This window comes from Sorex fumeus, unplaced genomic scaffold (genome assembly GCF_029834395.1).
Source record: "Sorex fumeus unplaced genomic scaffold, SorFum_2.1 ptg000065l, whole genome shotgun sequence".
In the NCBI taxonomy this organism is placed as follows: Eukaryota; Metazoa; Chordata; class Mammalia; order Eulipotyphla; family Soricidae; genus Sorex; species Sorex fumeus.
In genome coordinates this window covers 4,431,999-4,450,291 of record NW_026606122.1, presented here as the reverse complement: position 1 = coordinate 4,450,291, position 18,293 = coordinate 4,431,999, and the positions used below count along the sequence as shown (strand labels likewise).

The following is an 18,293-nucleotide window of genomic DNA, read 5'->3' as shown; positions in this document are numbered from 1 at the left end:
ACAAGCATCTAAAATTCTGTATTATTTTTCAATTTTAGGTTGCTCAGATTATTTCAGCTTTGGCTGAAGAAGGAACTCTTTCAGATTGGCTCTGTTATGCCCGAGTTCATTACAATTCAGTGAGATAGCCGAGATGCAGAAGGGGAGTAAGACAAGTTTATTTCATCATGATGGATTCAGGGATTGCAGTGGATTGTGGGACTGTAACCCATTAGACAAATGATTCAAAAACTGGGGTTTCATTTATATTCTGAAAATACATTCCCAAATACTCTGAAACTTGCATACAGCCGACCTGGATTCAATCCTCAGCATCTCATATGGTCTCCTGAGCCCACCAGGAATGATTCCTGAGTGCAGAGCCAGGAGTAAGTCCTGTGTACCACTGGATGTGGCCCCAAAACCAAAAAATAAAAAAGTGAAACAAGATATTTCAGCCATACATGAATAAGGCTTTAATTTCAGTTCCAGTCATACTTCACAGAGGAGAAAATTCTCTTTGCGTAACTCAGGGCATGCTATTCACCATCCCTTATCAGCAGAGGCTGTTGTAAATCCCAGGGTCTGTTAGAGATTCACCCCAGGGTCTCTTAGGGATTTACACAGCCAGCACAGATGACTGCTCTTAAATTTGTTGGGTTGAACTCTTAAAAACTTAACCCTTCCCTGATCCAGATATGCGGAGGTTTTTTCTTAAACTATGTAATATTATAGTAGATAATAACAAATAACTTAAATCAGTATATAAAAGCTTCTGTATCCTGACATCTTCCTATCTTCTTGTTTTGGTCCTTGGTTTCTAAATACTGTGCTCCAAAAATAAAGCTAGGGCTGTTTGAAGAATGACTGATTTTTAAGGATGGGGTAGGGAAAGACAGGCAAGTCTCATATCATGCCAGAAAACAAGGAAGTGCTTATTTCCTTGAAGTTGTCTTGACCCCCAAATCCACCTGGCTCTGTACTTGGAGGTCACTCCTGGTGGTACTCAGCAGACCATGTGGTGCCAGGAATTGAACCCACAGCTCCTATGTGCAAAACATGCACTATAGCCCATTGAGCTAGCTCTCTGATCCTCCCATCTTTTTTTCTTTAAGGTGCTTCCTTATTTTCTGGCATGACATGAGGCCCTCCTGTCTTTCCCTAGCCCGGCTTCAAATCAACCATTTCTCAAAGTGCCCTGACTTTCTTTTTTGGAGAATGGTACTTAGAAACCAGAAACTAAGATGAATAAGATGTGGCACAAAGAACTGGAGCACAGATTTGGCCTGCAGGAGTCCTGAATTTCATCCCCAACACTGCCTGGAGTTGCCAGGAGCATTATGTCAGAGAGAAACCCCCAAGCACTACCATGTGTGAGCCCCCACCCCTGCACCTACCCCAAGAAAGAACCCAAGATCTGGGGACTGGAGGTGCTCATTGCTTTTGGAGTAACAGCAGATCTGTGCCTTCCCAGTGGATACCGAGAGAAAGTCTGAGCAAAGATGGAGATGGACACTGAGTAGGAACAACGCATCTGTAGTAGGGCGCTTTGAAGACTGCCTGACAGTGAACCCTCCATACTGATATTCATGGAATTTTGCAATCCTCTCCCCTTGAGTAACTTCTGAGTCTCATCAGTGGAATTCCTTGACATTGAGGGTATGAACCATCCATGATTAGATTATAAGAGAATGCAGTGTGCCTAACAGAAAGGCACACAGAGCAAGGTCTGAGGGATCCCATGGCTTACTTACTTACTACTATCCACAGTAAGCGCAACAGGATAAACAGAACTAAAGTCAAAAACAAGCCTGAACCCAGACTGGAGAATAGCCAGGAGTGCTCAGAACATAGCCTTGCCCAGTCCTGCTTTGCAAAGGATCCTCTGTTCCCCAAAGGCACCTGTGGGAGAAACTAGAGGAACGAACCCGGTGAAACTAGGCAGGCTTCACAAAAACTGGGACTTAATGAGTGATGGTTTAAGCCACTAAAATTGTGGTGATTTATGACCCAAACCAAGCATAAATACAGTATCCTCCCTGGTACCACAGAAGATTCCCTGAAACTGCCAGGTGTTATCCTTGAGCACAGAGCCAGGAGTAAGCCTTGATAATGCCAGGTGTGAACCCCCCCAAACAACAATAAAATGGACAATCTTATAACTTGGAGCCTCAAACAGAAAGGCATTTGTGGGTGGAAAAGCCAGTAAAATCCAAATAAAGACCTAAATTAAGCCCCTGGTACTGTGCCAATGCTATTTTCACATTAATCAATGTGCTTTGGTTACATAAAAATGCTGACATTAGGGGAAGCTGGACGATGGGTATGGGAACACTAATGTCTGTGCAACTTTTGTAACTCTATAGTTGTTTCAGAATAAAACCTTTCCAGAGGGCTGGAGAGGAGCTGGAGTGATAGTACAGGGGGTAAGGCACTTGCCTGCACTAGGCCAACCTGGGTTTGATCCCTACCTCCCCATATGGTTCCTCTGAGCACCACCAGCAGTGACCCCTGATCACAGAACTAGGAGGAATCCCCAAGCAACCCCAGGGATAGTGCAAAGACCCCAAACAACAACACAATATATTTGTGTTTATTTGTCTTTTCTTAAATTGTCCCCAAATATCAACACCTGTTTTAAAGTGGAGTTGTTTGCCTGGCCCTGCTTGGTTTATGAGTTTGCCCTTTCCCCATAGGAAAGCCTCCCCCACCTCAGTATCTGCCAGGAGTCGCCCTCACATGCCATGGGGCCTTGTGAGTCTTGAAGCATACGAGCCCACTCATACATGGCTGTTTCCCATCCAAGGTGGGTTCTGAATTCATAGTCAGACAATTGCAAGTGTTGTTGAGTTGAACTGATGAGCGTGAATAGAAGGTTGAGCCCTCTGCCTAATGTCATTTTTCGAAAGCTCATTCAGCTCTTTAGCTGTTTCTCCATTTGCCGGCTGTTTGTCCTCAGACTGGTTTTGGTTTTGTGGGAGGCCACACCCAGCAGTGTTCAGGGCTTACTCATGGAACTGAATTCAGGAATCACTTCTGGTGGGGCTTTTGGTATCCTATGGGGTGCCAGGTATTGAACGTGGTTGGCTATATGCAAGGTAAGTGCCTTACCCATTATAAGAAAGCCTTATCTCTCTGGTCTTTTTCTTCAGACCCTTCCTTAAATTCTATTTCTGTTTCATCAAAGTTGGGATGAAAATAAGAATCAGCATTTTCTGGGTTAATATTCTTTTGTTTGGGGGGCCACATTGGAGATTGAATGCAGGACCTCTTTTTTGCTTACACAGCATGCGGCCCATGGGACTCGAGCAATAGTACAGTGGGTAGGGATCTTGCCTTGCACACAGACAATTTGGGTTTAATCCCTGGCATCCCAAATTGCTCCTGGGCCTACCAGGAGTGATTCCTGAGTGCAGAGCCAGGACTAAGCACTGAGCAGAGCCAGGTGTAGGTTAAAAAACAAAACAAAGAAAAAGCATTTGGCCCAGCCGTTGATATTTATTCTTCAGAATAAAAAATTCAGGGACCAGTGGTGGTGGAGAATGGGCACTGGTGGAGGGATGAGTATTCGATCATTGTATAACTAAAACCCAAGCACAAAAATTTGTAAGTCTACAACTGTACCTCATGGTGTTATACTAATAAAAATTTAAGGAAAAAAATTCAGGGACCAATGAAGACATGCTGCATAATTAAGAATTGCCTTGGGGGGCTGGAGTGAGCACAGCAGGTAGGGCGTTTGCCTTGTATGCGACTGACCCAGGTTCAATTCCCAGCATCCCATATGGTCCCCCAAGCACCGCCAGGAGTAATTCCTGAGTGCATGAGCCAGGAGTAGCCCCTGTGCATCGCCGGGTGTGACCCAAAAACAAAAACAAAAATAAAAGAATTGCTTGGGGATGGAGTTCAGGCAGGACTACATATAGGCTCTCTCCTGCTCTTAGATTCAAGGCACTGCATAATTCTGAGCACCAGTGAGAGGAAAGCCTTGAACATAGCTGAAGATGGCCCAAATTTTTAAGAGTTCCCTCCTTGAACCAGAGAGATAGCTCAATGGGCTGGCACAGATGCTGCAGCTGTAGGAGCCTGGGCTTCAATATCCAATAGCATAAACTCAGAAGTCACCCCAAGCACCAAGACAGGAGTAGACCACAGCACTGCTGGTTATGACTCAAAAAACAAAAAAGGGACTGCTTGCTTCTTGCTTGCAGGTTTTCTCCATCACCCTCCCATCTAAAATTTTACACCCATTTTATTTTTATTTTGTTATTTTTTGTGGGGGGTGATTACACGTGGTGATGCTCAGAGGTTACTCCTACCTCTATGCTCAGAGACCACTCCTGGCGGTGCTCGGGGGACCATATGGGATGCCAGGGATTGAACTCAGGTCAGCTGGGTGCAAAACAAGTGTCCTACCCACTGTACTATCTCTCTAGCCCCCTATTTTCTTTCCTTTCTTTTTTTGGGGTCACACTGGTGATATTCAAGCAATGCTTAGGGTTACTTCTGGGTCAGTACTCAGGAATTATTCCTGGTGGTGCTCAGGGGACCATATTGGATACCGGAGATCGAACCCAAGTTGGTTGCATGCGAGGCGAACACATTACCCACCCTACTATCACTGTCCCATGCCATTTTCTTTTTTAATAGATTTTTTTTTGTTTTGGGCACATCCAGTGATGCTTAAGATTTTACACCTGACTCTGTGCTGGGAATAGAACCCAGGTCAGTTGCATGCAAGGCAAGCACCCTACCCACTGTACTCTCTCCAATCCATTAGGGTTTTGTTTTTATCATACCCACTGGGCTTGGGGTTTATTCCTGGCTCTGCACTCAGGGATAACTCTTGGCAGAGTTCAGGAGACCGTATGAGGTGCTGAGGATTGAACCTGGGTCAGCTGCATGCAAGAGGCACCTTATCAACTTAAGGGGGCTCAGGCCCACTTAAATAGGTTTCTTCCAAGATCCTTTATCCTTCCTGGCCTCATTGCTCATGTTCACTGCAGTCCAAAGCAAAGACAGGAGACTCATTGTCAAAGTTAAAAGCGCACCAAACACGCCTAGCATTTATTATTTAATCACAAACCTACAGACTCCTCAGCATACCCTCCTTGGGGCTTGTGCCCAACATCCAAAGATGACAACTTTGGGTGTTTGCGATTGGAGGGCTGGGGACAGACAAGGATAAAACTCAATTACTCTGAAATGGAGAGGATTTCTCCACATGGAGAATTGGGTGAAGACCAAAGGTGGGCTATGACCTAGCTTCTGAATGGGGGTGTCATTAAAAATCAGATAGACAAAAGTGGGGGACATATGCTTTGCAACCCTCCCTCCATGCCTCTGCCTTTCACTTTTCTCCGGTCCAGAAAAATCTGGCCCCCAAAAGGCTCTCAACTGGTGCTTTTACACACTGAACAAAAAGACTGGTTCTTGGAGTCTAGACCCAGTACCCTATAATCGCCATCTCCCCAAAAGTGCCCTTCAAGGAAGGAGGCGGGACTCTGCTCAAGTCCTAGCATTTATTGTTTAATCACAATAATAAATGCTAGGACTTGAGCAGACTTGGGGGTAGGGCCTGACTCCTCCTCCTGATCTAGGTCTGGAATGTGAACCCACCAAACATTAGGACTATCCCCCTTCTCCAAAGGCAATAGGCTCAGAGCCCTCCTAGGTTAAGTCAAGTTGGTCCCAGGTTAAGGCGGGGGAGCTTAAGTCTACTCCTCCATGCAGTGTGGAATGCTTGGATGGGATGTGGCTACGGGACAAGGGCTGTGATCTCTACTTGGTGGCCATTTCTGACTGACTCGTCTGAGCCGAAATACCTGCGCTGAGTTGATCCTATAGGGAAGGTGGGGCGGGGCTCCTCCTTTGCTAGGAGGCCCAGACTGAATTCCTAGGTGATGGGGTGAGCTCTCCCCCTCACTTCCCAGCCTTGCCTGGGCAGGTCAGGTTTCATGGGGGAAGAGACAGGACTTAAACCCCCAAGGTAACTCCTCTTTCTTGCCAGGATGGATACAACCAGAGTCCAAGAGGGACTGGCCACATCCTGACATATCTCTATCCCAGGACACTTAGTGAGGACAGTTCCTAAGGGACAGCAGCAGACCTCTGCCTGTCTCCTTCCCTCACTTGGGCAAGGGTGGGTCCCATGGGGCAGCGTGGGGCAAAGCTGTGATCTCTAGGGCTGGGTATACCCAGACCTCAGCAATGCCTGCAAGGTGCTTTCTGGGAGGAAAGGTGGGGGCCTCACCAGGCTCCTCCTTTTTGTCTAGTGAAGGGGGCGTAGCCTCATCTCATCTTGTCTCATCTCCTGCCACCGGGAACTGTAGGGCTCCGTGGAAGGGTGGGGTAGGGGGAAAGGCAGGACCTCATTCACAGGGGCCTCCTTTCCTGGGTCGGGGAGTCCCAGGGGAAGGGTGAGGCCGATCAGGATTCCTCCTCCATGCTAAAGCTGCTGCGGCGGCTGCTAGCCTTGGAGACCGCGGGGGAGACAGAGGAGAGCAAAGGATCAGAGGCAGCCCGGAGCGGGGACAGTGCATCAGCTGAGAGTCCCCCCACCACCCCCTCCTCCTCCTCCATCAGAATGTCCTCTAGCCCCAGATGAAAGGGATCCCCCAGATCCCCCAGATGGTCACTGGGAAAGTGAAGGTCCAGAAGGGCATCTGAGGGTGGTGCTGGGGGCTGCTGATGAGCTGTGCTCGAGGCCAGCCCTCCAGCTGCATGGAAGGTTCCAAGGCTGGGTCGACTCTCCTCCTCAACGTCCAGTTCTGGCTTCAGGCTGTCCGCTGCCGAAGTGGTGGCCAGGGAGAGCAGCCCCGGGTTGGGTGGTACTGGCAGACCATGGATCTGAGCCTGCAGCTCGAGCTCCTGCAAGAAGGAGGATGATGGGGAAGGGCAATAAGATGAACTTCCAAATTCCCCAGAGGCACAAGAGTAGAATGGTTCCAAGGACAGGATCCTTGCACTTTGAATTCAGTTTCTACCTCTCACTAGTCATAACATTAAGAAAAGTTGCATGGCAAGAGCCTAGCACATGGCCAACTTGGGTTCTATTTCTGACATACCATATGGTCCCCTGAACCCCACCAGGAGTGATTCCTGAAAGCAGAGCCATGAGTGAGCTTGAGCACCACTGGGTGTGGCCCAACTACCCAAAATATGTTGCTCATCATCTCTGAGCCTCAAAGTTCCAATCTGTAAAAATGGGTATGATGTGGCTCCTGTCTGATAGGATTGTCACAAGGACTTCCACACTAAATAGACATAAGACTGTCACATATATGGTGTGAGGGCGACACTATGTCCATTAGCCAATCTTCATTGTTAACTCTTGTCTCTGTTAGGATTCCTGTTTCTCTTCACCATTATCATAACTGTGAACCAAGAAACCTGGAGATCTCCCAAGCAAGTCAGGAGGGGAAGTGCCTCTGCTTGCCCCCCTCTGCACATGCCCTGCCCAAGCCACCTCCTTCCATACCTGAATTCGGAGCTGTAGGCTGCGGTTGGCTTGCTCCAGGGATCTCTGCCGGCTCTCCAAATCTTTGGAGCGCTGTTGCTCCTTCTGCAGTTTGCGGATGTAATCCACTGACGCCTTCAGGATGGTGCCCTTATTCCAGCGCATCTCCCTTCATGCCAAGAGTAGAAAAAAAAGGAGTGACAGTACAATGGGGTACCTGAATTCAATTTCTAGCATCCCAAAGGCCAGCTAGGAGTGAGCCAGGAGTAAGCCCTGAGCACTGCTGGATGTGGCTCAAAATCCAAAAAAGGGGAGCACTACATATAGAATCTCTTAGGAGCTAAGGAAGGGGGAACGGTAACAGATGAAGTATCCACACCACATGCCTTAGACCTTGAGGTCAGAGGGGAACGTCGAAGGTCTGGAATGTTCTGATGAAAAGCCCCTACTCAATGCCTTCAAACAGTGCCACACCATGCCATTAATGCAGGAAGCCCTCTCTGTCCTCATCCCTTGCAGCTCCTTTACGACATCTCCCTCTCCTCCCACTACAGCCATGCTGGCTTCTCCAAATTCCCCAGGCATGGAGAGGCATTCCCTCCTCAGTGACTGCAGCCCCACCAGTCCTTTGTTTCAGTCAAGCTGCCCCAGGCACCCAGATGACTCTAGGCTCACCCGTTTCCTCCCAAGAATCTGGGCCCATGTCTTTTTCCTGGAGTATAAACCCTGCCAAACATCCTCTCCTTGCTCTCCCAGTTCTTCCATTCCACTGCACTCTGTCGTCCACATGCATTTTACTTAGTCCTCTTATCTGCCCACTCATAAAAAAATGACCCATGCGTTCAGGGAAATTGGTGTGTTTTCCCCCCTAGGGGATCCTTCAGGCCTCGCTCAAAGCAGAAACCCTGATTCAGTTCTTGAATAAATCAGTGCAGTACAAAAGGAACAGAAAATGAAGTACTGTTAGCCTGGGGCAGGGGAAGCTGATGTACCCAAGGCCTGTAATGGTGTGGACCTAGAATTGGAGGGAAAGCATGGGGAGGGACTATTAGTCTGCTTGGGTGGGTGGGAAAGCGGGGGAGGGGGGGTGTAGAAGGGCAGAAATGCCTGGAAGCAGCTTCTACCCTTGAGGAGGGAGAAACAGGGCCCTCTGCCCAAACCCTTATCCATCCCAGACTCACGGGTCACTGGACTTGGGGATGAGGGTGCCCAGCTCCTTGATCCGGTCGTTAATGTTGAATCGCCTGCGACGCTCAACTTAGGAGGCAAGGAAAGGGAAGAAAGAGTGGGAGAGTCAGTGGTGGACTCCAGTGGGAAGAGGAGAAACCGGAGAGCAGGGGACCTAAGGCAGGGAAGAGGGTCCCAGATGGAAGGCTGGGGCAGAGCGAGGCAGGGTGTTCCAGCCCTGTTCACTCACTCAGGTTGTGATTGTCTTTCTTTTGACGTTCTTTCAAAAGCGCCTTCGCCTCGGTCTCTGAAAGAAAGTGGGTGTGGTAAGAAAGGTGGCACAGTCAGGGTCTCGAACACACACAAAAAGACACAGGGCCTTGACAGGAGCTGCTGAGGTGAGCTTCAGAGGTGCAGGCAGGGGAAATGACTTTTTAAGAAAGTGCCAGGGTAGGGAGTGTGGAGAGATAGTATAGGGGATAAGGCCTTACTAAACACATTGACCCCAGTTTGATCTTTGGCACCACATTTGATCCCCCAAATCTTGTCAGGTGTAGACCCAACACAAACCAGTTGCCACCACCCCCCCCCCCCAACCAAGAAAGAGTGACACAGGGGCCAGAGAGTGAGTTGTGAGGGCTTGATCACAAGATTTTCTGGTAGGAAACCCAAGTTCAATCCCTGGCACTGCACATTTCCCCAAATACCATAAGGAGTGATCCCTAAGCATTGATCCAAGAGGACCATCCCCCAACCCAGAACCTTAGGGTGTGCCCCACCCCCCAAATCAAAACCTACAAGTTTCTTTTAAAAAGCAACACTGGGGCCAGAGCAATAGTACAGCAGGTAGGGTGCTTGCCTTGCATGCGGCGGACCCGGGTTCGATCCTTGGCACCACATATGGTCCCATGAGCCCCGCCAGGAGTGTTCCCTGAGCACAGAGCCAGGAGTAAGCCCTGAGCACAGCCATGTATGGCCCAAAAACCAAAAGCAAAAACAGCAACACTCTGACATTTCTCTATAAAGTCCCAGTTATAGGGGCAGGAGATACTACAGCAGGTAAGGTGCTTGCTTTGAATGCAGCTGACCTGAGTTCTATCCCCAGCACCCACAGGGTCCCCTGATCCCTGCCAGGAGTGATCCCTGAACACAGAGTCAGAAGCCCTGAGCACTGGGCCGGGCATGGCCTCCAAACAAAAACAAAACAACAAAATCTCGGTGACAAGCTATTTCTAAAACCTAATATGAGAGGCTGTGGGGTAAAAATATGCCCAGGAGCCTTTAGTAAACAGAGCTAACTGCCTCCTACTCAGTCTGCTTCACCATCCCCCACCCACTGCCAGCCACCACCCCCCAGACCTCAAAGATGTAGCATTCACCAGGGGCTACGGGCACAGGCGCCCAGAGACTGGTGCTTACCCGAGATCTCTCGCTTGATGTTCGGCAGCTCAGCTGGACAGGAGTTGCTCACGGTAATGGCCGGTGTGCTCACGCCCTGACCACTATAGACATCAAGTAGACTTCCGGACACAGGCAGCTGAGGACAGAGAAATGCTGCCGGGCAACAGACCCCAGGCTCGGCTTCCTGATCTGCTGTACTCCTTCCCCCACCAAAGAGAGGCTTTCTGATGCCCAGGAACCATTCATTCTCTCCTAAGGCAATTTCACACAATGAATCTGCCAGAGGAAGACAGAATCCAGGGACCTACTCTGCCTTGCTGACGGACTGGAACCTGTAGGAACCTGTTGGGCATGCTTGCTCAGCCCTTCAATCCTTCAGCAACCTCTGAAGCCCCTCTCTCCAACCTGAAGCAGTCTCTCTGCAGAAATACTGGCCAACTGGCATTTCTCGGGGCTTGCTCAGCTCTAATGTAACACGCTGGCCCCTTAGTCCTTCTGAGAGCAGGACATTCCAATCTAGAATTCTTGGAACACATCAGCCCACTCTGCTCAGACCTTGAGAAATTGTCATGGCAACATTCCACCCCAAATCTAGCCTTTTGGAGAGTTCCGGCCAGATAACCAGGTTTTTGTTTGTTTGTTTTTGTCCCCTCCCCCTTTCTTTTGCTTTTTAAACCACACCCAGTGGTTCTCAGAGATCATTCCTGGCATTGCCCAGGGCACCCTGTGCAGTGTTAGGGATCGAACAAAGGCAAGCTACCTGCAAGGCATGAACTTTACCTGTGGTGCTATCTCTCCAGCTCAATATAGTATTTTGACTTGATTGAACAACAACTTCTAACTGGCTTCAGCTCTCTACACTAAGCACCCCTCCAAAGAATCCTTCTGCATAATCTAATCTCAAGTTTTTGGTCAATTTTGGATGCTCTTGCCTGAGAGCACTGTTTGCCACACAAGATTTTTCCTGTTTTGCATTCTCCTGGATATAACTGAGAACACCAAACGAATTTATAACCACCTTTGGATCAGCCTTTGTTGTTAAGAAATAACAGAAAGCAACATAAATCATAAATAACACAAAATTCAAGAGATTAGTCATTTAACAACTTCACTAATGAATTTCAAACCAATGAATATTCCAATGATCAATACTTTAGACATCTAAGCATTCAAATTTTCATTTAGTTCATCGTAGCAATTTACTTTCGAGCAACAAGTTATTTCTACAAATTATCACTGAATCACACTACGTTTTGATTATTCAAAGAGGATATCATGAAAGTAAAAACTGTGGTTAAGCTGATAAAATGTTATCTCATAGAATGCTTCCTAAAAATGGTTAGTCTGTAATATCTAAATATTAAACACGTTTGTCTTCCAATATCACCAGGTACTATAACAAAAGAAACCCATTCCCTTTTTTGCACTGTATGACACACTTCAGTGCCAGCAGTCCACTGGCAAGATCCCAGCAATGGTTCAGGGCCACAGCTTCCTCTGGCATGGAGCACTATGAGAGGCCCAGGGGGACGTGGATCAGCTTTTATCTCTTGAAACATCCGTCTCTCTGCTGGCCCCATCTCCTATAAAGGCCCCAATCTCTAGTTATGTTTCAATCAATTGGGGTTTTTTTTTTGGTTTGGGGGTCACATCCAGCAGTGCCCTGGGCTTAATCCTGGCTCTGCACTCAGGCATTACTCCTAGCAGCCTCAGAGTGCTGGGGATTGAATCTGGGTTGACACTGTGCGAGGCAAGAACCTTACCAACTGTACTATCTCTCTGGCCCCTCAATCTTTAAGTTTGACCAAATTTTATACATGGTCCTATCTGCTAGAGAGGCTAGAACAAAGCAAAGGTACAACCAGTTAGTATGTACCAAAGCAAATGAGCAAACTTAAACTGTCCCAGAAACACTATGTTCCAATTTATTGGTTCACTCCTTGCTCTAGTAGGTTTTACACACATTCTACAGGGGGGGCAAGCCTTCTGGCAAAATACACAGCAAGAGAATGATACACTTCAACTATTTCAAGGTCCAACTGCACCAAGTTTTCAGACATTTGGTATGTTCCCATTACTTTATGCTCTTCCATATCTCAATGACCAGGCTCTCTTGGTATAATGCAGTTGCCAGATGAGTCCTGCCTCATGCTCCCTCCGAGGGTAAAGCAACAGCGCCTCAATATGCCATAATGGCATTGTGAGATTCCACTCTGAAGACAGAACCATCTGCAAGGTCCACTTGCACATAAAGCCCCAGACCAAGTACCGGGTGACAAAGGCATACCCAAATCTCCATCACCCAGCCTCCCTTCTCTTGGCCCAACTCAGAGGAATAAATTTTCCATCCCCACCCCTGCCAACATGAAATGAGGGCTCAGTGATTATGGGGCTGCCCAATTCATTCAGACCCACCACTCATCCCAGGGCCTTACTGTGCTGGGCAGCTGAAGTCCTGTGGTGCCCCCTGGCAGATAGCTGAGCATCTCATCATTATAACTGGACTCCAAGCTGATGATCTCGTCAATGACATCATCAATCTGCAGGAAGCAGGTAAGAAAGAAGATGATGGGCTCGGGTGGGCGGAAGGGAGGTGGGCAGTACAGCAGGGAGGGCGCTTGCCTTGCCTGTGGCTAACACAGGTTTGATCCCCAGCTCCGCACAGGATCTTCCAAGCCTCACCAGGAGTAATCCCTGAGCGTAGAGCCGAGTCAGCTCTGAGCACTGCCAGGTGTGCCCCCCGAAACAAAATCCAAAAAAACCCAAGAAGTAGGCCATGGGAGGAGAGCTGATGGGAAGGGGGGTTCTCTGCAGTCACTTACTTCCTTCTCTGAGCTGGACCCAATGGTGAGCAGGGCCATCGGACTGTTGGGAGCGCTGCCGGTAGGGCCAGTGGTGTGGGCAGCCTCGGGAGCTGGAAGGGGTGGGGCATTCGCAGCCCCTGGTGGTGGGGTAAGGGCCTGGGAAGCCAGCTTGGGTCCCAAGGTGGTGGACAGGTACTGTTTCACCTGCTGCCGGCGTGCCTGCTGTAGGTGGTAGCGTGTTGGATTTTCCAGATGGGTTTGAACCTACAAAAGAAAGGAGGAGGGTATCCAGGATAACGGGGATCAACACAGTGCAGTGACTTCTGCTGCTGTACTCAGGCCAGCACAAACTGCCCCAGAATCTGAAGCTCCTCCCTACTCCCCCCTCATGCTGATAAGCCACCCCAAGAAATCCCTCCCAGGCTCTCAAAATGGCCCAATGCGAACAGAATTCCTCCTGATTTCTGGAGCACCCTGTCACTCAACCCACTCCCTGTCCCTCGCCTATCATACCCCCTGAACAGGCCTGGGAGGAGCATAAGGCAGGCGCCCAGGCTTGCCCAATGGTCTAGGAGCTCCCCACATGCCCCAAGGCCACAGAGCTCTTCCTACACAGCCACTTGCCTCAGGCTCCACCTGGGGCACACAGGACTAAGCCACTCTGAGGCACTCCCCTTTCACCCCCACAACTCCACACAAACATCCAGGAAGTGTAAAACTCAACAAGAACCCTCATGCACGTAATTCTCCTGTGCTCTCACTCCAAGCCACCAGGAACCCCTTCCCAGGACCTCTGGGTGAGGCCTTACCTTGAGCACCTCCCTCGGCACCTGAGCAGGAGGAGGACGGCCCAAAGTATGGCCCCCAGCAGAGACGCCAACCACAGAGATGGCAGGAGATGCAGGTGCAGGGCTGGGGAAGGAAGAGGCTGCGGCCTGTTCCCGGCGCTCACGCCTCTCCTGCTCCTGCGCCTGGGCCCGCATTAGCTGCTGCCGCAGCAAGACCCGTGATGAAGAAGAGCTCGACATGGCAGGGGTCCTGGAGCCCCCTGCAGAAGATGATGCAGAGAGTGTAGCTGGGGTGGCTGGTGTGGCCTGGAGTGAGATTGGGAGGCTGTGGAATGGGAAATATGGGGCCACAGGTAAGCTAACGATCCGGTCCCAGGCCTAACAGGATCACAGTGATTGGTGGAGGAGACACCGGCACCAGGCCCTGTTTTCAGAAGCCACGGTCTGATGGTCTGTCGGGAGAGACACAGGAATCAGGCCTTAGCTGCTTTTAGCCCTCAAGGAGTTACAAGGCGTGCTTGGAGTGGTCCCAACCTTCCCAGTCACAGTCTGCTAGAGAAGACACTACAACGCAAGCCTGCCCCAGGCCTTCGTGTCTAATGGAGGATTTTTGTCTTTGATTTTTTTGCATGAACCCGTGATTTGAGCCTGTTCATATACTGAGCAGAGGTGCCATTGCTCAGCTCTCAGAGAGGAGTTTCCCCCTAATTAAAGGGGAAAATGGGGGAAGGGCGTAGAGAAAATGGGCGGGAGAAAGGTCAGGGGACTGGCATGGAAACTTTGCAGGCTAGCGGCCTGGGTTCCATCCCCAGCACCACCTGAGGAAAACCAGAAGCAACCCTTGAGCACTGAGCTAGGAAGAGCCTCTGCGCACTGCTGGATGAGCCCCCCCAAATAGACACGCAAATACACAAACACAAAAAATAAGGAGGCAAGGAAGGAAGCTAGGGTAGAGACCGAGGGCTCCTTGGCTTGATTTCGGAAGGCTGGGGATCCTCCCTAAGCTGCTGCAGGTGGAGAGCAGGGTCTAAGGCATACATGCCAGGCCTTCCTGCTCCCCTGCCTGTGCCTCTGGTCCGAGGAGCTAGTCAGTCTTGAAAATCTCAGAGATTTCACAACCCTCTCTTCCTGCCCCTCTTCCAGATCCCCTCCCCTCTTCTTAAGAGCCCAGGCCGATGACTCAGCACATTTAGACTAACAAGCTTGGGAAAGAAGCAACCAGCAGGGGTTTCTCCAGGGCTGGAGGTGGATGAGTCGAGGGGGAGGGGGATGAGCAGGGGCTGTGGGCAGAGCTCCGCCTACGGGGGAGGTGTGGGCTTGATCGGGCCACGCCCCACCCCGAGCAATACTAGTTTATGAATGGGAGTGCGGGCTGGCAGAGGGGAGCCTGCTCGGGGGTGGGGTCTCTTGGGAGCTTCTGGAATCCTAGCTTAGCCACCTGCTTTTCGGTGTGACATGCTTTTGCGAGCCCCTAATTTGACTAGGTGGAAAATACAGGCTGGGGGAGAACAAGCTGGGGCTGGCACTGAAGGACTTAATCAGGGCTTGACCAGGGGTTGCTGCAGCCTGAAGCAAAGAGAGGGGAAGCATCATCGCAGAGACATACCTGGAGCGGAGGGGTAAAGGTTGGCTTTTGAGCTCGTAGAAGCTCTCAGGATCGAGGACGTTTTCTAATTCGATGTCAGCAACAATGCCGGATTCAGGAAGTAAAGAGTTCAGGCTGAGAGGGTGGGGGAGGTAGGGATGATGGTCAGGGACTGTAAAGAGCCCTCATTCCCCTGGGGGGGCACACCAGAAGAGAAGGCAACAGGAAATGCGTGCATCCCTCTCTGAGGAGAACACCCCCAAGACATCCCGAGGTTTCTCCCCACTGCACAGCCTCCCTCCTCCTCTCTTTTAGCTTTCGTGTTGCCCCTTAGTCCCTTAAGATTCAAAATAATGAGTACTTGGTGCCCAACTCCTCCCCTCTAGCCCTCACGTGTCACAACCTGGATTTGAGGAAAATAGGAAAGGATTTCGAAATGACGTTTCACTTCGCAGAATTCCTGACTAGGCAAAGTTCTCCCTGCCCCACACACTACCCCTCAGCAGTTTTCCTGGCAGCAGAACCAGAACCCACCATAGAAACAGGGGGGTCGAGATAACCTTGGGCCTAACTGTCCATTGTAATACAAACTGTATGCATCACAAAGACAACTGGGGCTGATGATTCACTTCACTGAAGAATTCAACACCCAACAAAACATCCCCCACCCCCCATCCAACCCCAGCAGAGTTCTTTGGGATGTTCACATCCACCCAAATAGAAAATGGAAATCTCGAAGGTTGGCTGAAACAAGATGGGACGATCCACCTAAATTAAAACTCCCAATCCACAGAGGAGCCAAAGAAAACACATGCATACCCCCAATACCATCATAAAGCTACTGGGATGATCTCGGTTGTTAGGAAGGTGGCAGAAGAAGCTGAAGAATCGCTTTCTGGAAAGGCTCCGATTCAGCCCAGAAAGCTGGGTGCCTGACCCGAACCTAGGGTGGCAAGGATATTAACATGCTGTGGATGGATACAGAAGCCTTGAATCTAGTCAGATTTCAAATCCTGGGAGATGGTGGGTGACTTCTCTTGACAAGAATTTTCTCCCCTAAGGAGATGTCTTCCTTCCTTTCCTCACCCCTCAGATGGGGCCCTAAAACCACCCAGGAAGTCAGGAAGAGGAAGCTCTGGGAGCTGCTGAGCTCAGCACAATCCCACTCTGACAGTGGGCAAAGCCCCCTTCCAGGCGCCCTCACCCACTGAGCAGAAGATGGAAGAGAGGGTGCTGGGGTGGGCAGGGTGAGACGAAGGATGGCCAGAGCCTGGCCCAGGAAGTGAGGATGTGAAGTCAGACAGGACCCACCCAGGCAGGGATGGGGCAACTGGTTCTCATTTGGTCTCTGGGGAAAGAGTTAAGATTATCTTCAGGGCCTGAGAGACAGACAGGGAGATGGAGATATAAAAGAACTGTGTACATGTATGTGTGTATCCGTGTGTGCACGGGGTGGGCAGGGCTGACTGAAAGGCTAAGGCAGGTGACAGCAGGAACAAGACCCTCTTCTGAGTTCCCAAGATCCTAAGGCTTCTTCGCTGAGCTCAGACGTAGTACCATCTCCATGGCTTGCCTGTCTGTCTTTCATTCAAGCCCTGATTTGGGCATGGGGAAAGAAAGGCTTTTCCACTCACTAAACCTGGGATCTGGCCCCGCCAAGTGGATGCACTGGGTGAAGGGATTATTCTTTCTGGTTCTGACAAATGCTGCTTCTCTTACTTACAAGGCTAGACATACACAGCCTAAGGTAGAAACCCCTATATCCCTCCGGACTCATGTAAATACAGCCTCCAAGAAACCAGACACTGTGAGTGACCAAGCTCCCCAGGCAGCACGCGAGATCTCTTTTCTGACAGGGGTAGGGAAAACCTGGGATTCTCTTTAAATCTGTACTTCATTTTCACACTGCCCCTTAATTCATTGCTCCACTTGCCTAACTAAAGGACCCCAGTTTAGTCTCCCATCCCTCCAATTCAGCTACCCTAGACCACTTTTTAGGATTCAACAGAACTGACCTCCAGAGATCAAGTCAAGGGTCCCCCAAATTGGAACCAGGCCTTTCTTAATGCACTTTAAAGTCTGCTTTAGCCTCAGTCCAAGCAGAACATCGCCAGATTCCTTAGGTACCCCCCACCTCCATGATCGGCAACCCGGCGTCCTCCAATCCTAGGCCGAGGGCCTCTGATCTCAGTCCTGGGACACTCTACCCCTAGATCGGGCCCCCTGGGAACCCCAGTCACCACAACCCACCCCGGGCAGCCCCGCACCTGAGCAGCTGGGCCGGGTCGGCTGGACTGCGCTCCTCCAGCAGCACGAACACGGCTCGAGGGCCCTCCGCGCCGGACTCTACGCCGTCCCGAGCTGGCTCAGCTGCATGAGACATGACGCCCGGCCCCGGGCTCGCCCTGCCAGGCCGGTAGGGCCTCGGCCCGGTCCCCCTAACAAAATAAGAGTCCCCCGTCTCTCTCTCTCTCTCTCTCTCTCTCTCTCTCTCGCTCTCGCTCTCGCTCTTTCTCCCCCCCCCCCCCGACTCAAGCTCGCCACCGCCTCCTCCTCCGCTAAACCCTGGAGCGAGCTCTGCGCGGGCGGGCGGCGTCGGGGAGATGGGATGGGCCGTGAGTCATTCCCCCGTCCTGAACGAACCTACACCCCACCCCAATCTAACCCCGGACGACCGCCCTCCCCGCCCCCCCCCGTCCTCCTCTCCCCTCCTCCCTGGGCTGGGGAAACGCCACAGGAAGTGACCGCACGGAGGATGGACAGCTGTCGGGCCACGCCTTCCAAATGTAGCAACCAATAGTGAAGGGGTGGTTTAAGACCCAACCCTAAACTACGCCTCCCAAGTCAAGGAAAACCTGCGTTGGGCCGTCCCTCTTTCGGAGAAGGGGCACCTAGACCACGCCTTCCCAGACAGGGGTGCAAATCAGCGAGAGGTAATTTGGTTGGTCCACGCCCTCCCCGCAAATTATCCCTCTGCAAGATATTAAGCCTCGCCTTAGGTCCTCTGCGCCTGCGCACCGATGGCCCGTCAGAGCGTGGAGGGGCTCCAGGCCACTCTTGGAGCTGCTAAACGGCGCCACCTCTTGGCCAATATTTATAATACCTGCTCC

At 50.6% G+C, this 18,293-nt stretch overlaps 1 protein-coding gene across 5 annotated transcripts; it reads right to left on the bottom strand.

Annotated features, from left to right (window-relative positions):
* Nucleotides 1-5,009: 5,009 nt before the first annotated feature.
* TFE3 (transcription factor binding to IGHM enhancer 3) lies at nt 5,010-17,852 on the bottom strand. 5 transcript variants are annotated; one of them, XM_056128672.1, is made up of 11 exons: nt 17,451-17,851; nt 15,205-15,318; nt 13,620-13,923; nt 12,829-13,074; nt 12,442-12,546; nt 10,025-10,142; nt 9,465-9,536; nt 8,856-8,912; nt 8,620-8,695; nt 7,460-7,607; nt 5,010-6,849 (listed from the first exon to the last, which is right to left on the bottom strand). In XM_056128672.1, exons 1-11 carry the CDS (start codon nt 17,564-17,566, stop codon nt 6,409-6,411), a joined length of 1,797 nt encoding a protein of 598 aa, XP_055984647.1. In that variant the 5' UTR covers nt 17,567-17,851; the 3' UTR covers nt 5,010-6,408. The 5 variants fall into 5 exon arrangements, with proteins under 5 accessions (XP_055984647.1, XP_055984651.1, XP_055984649.1 ...); XM_056128676.1 differs by having other exon boundaries at nt 13,620-13,858; nt 17,451-17,477; XM_056128674.1 differs by lacking the exon at nt 12,442-12,546 and having other exon boundaries at nt 17,451-17,852.
* Nucleotides 17,853-18,293: the final 441 nt, after the last annotated feature.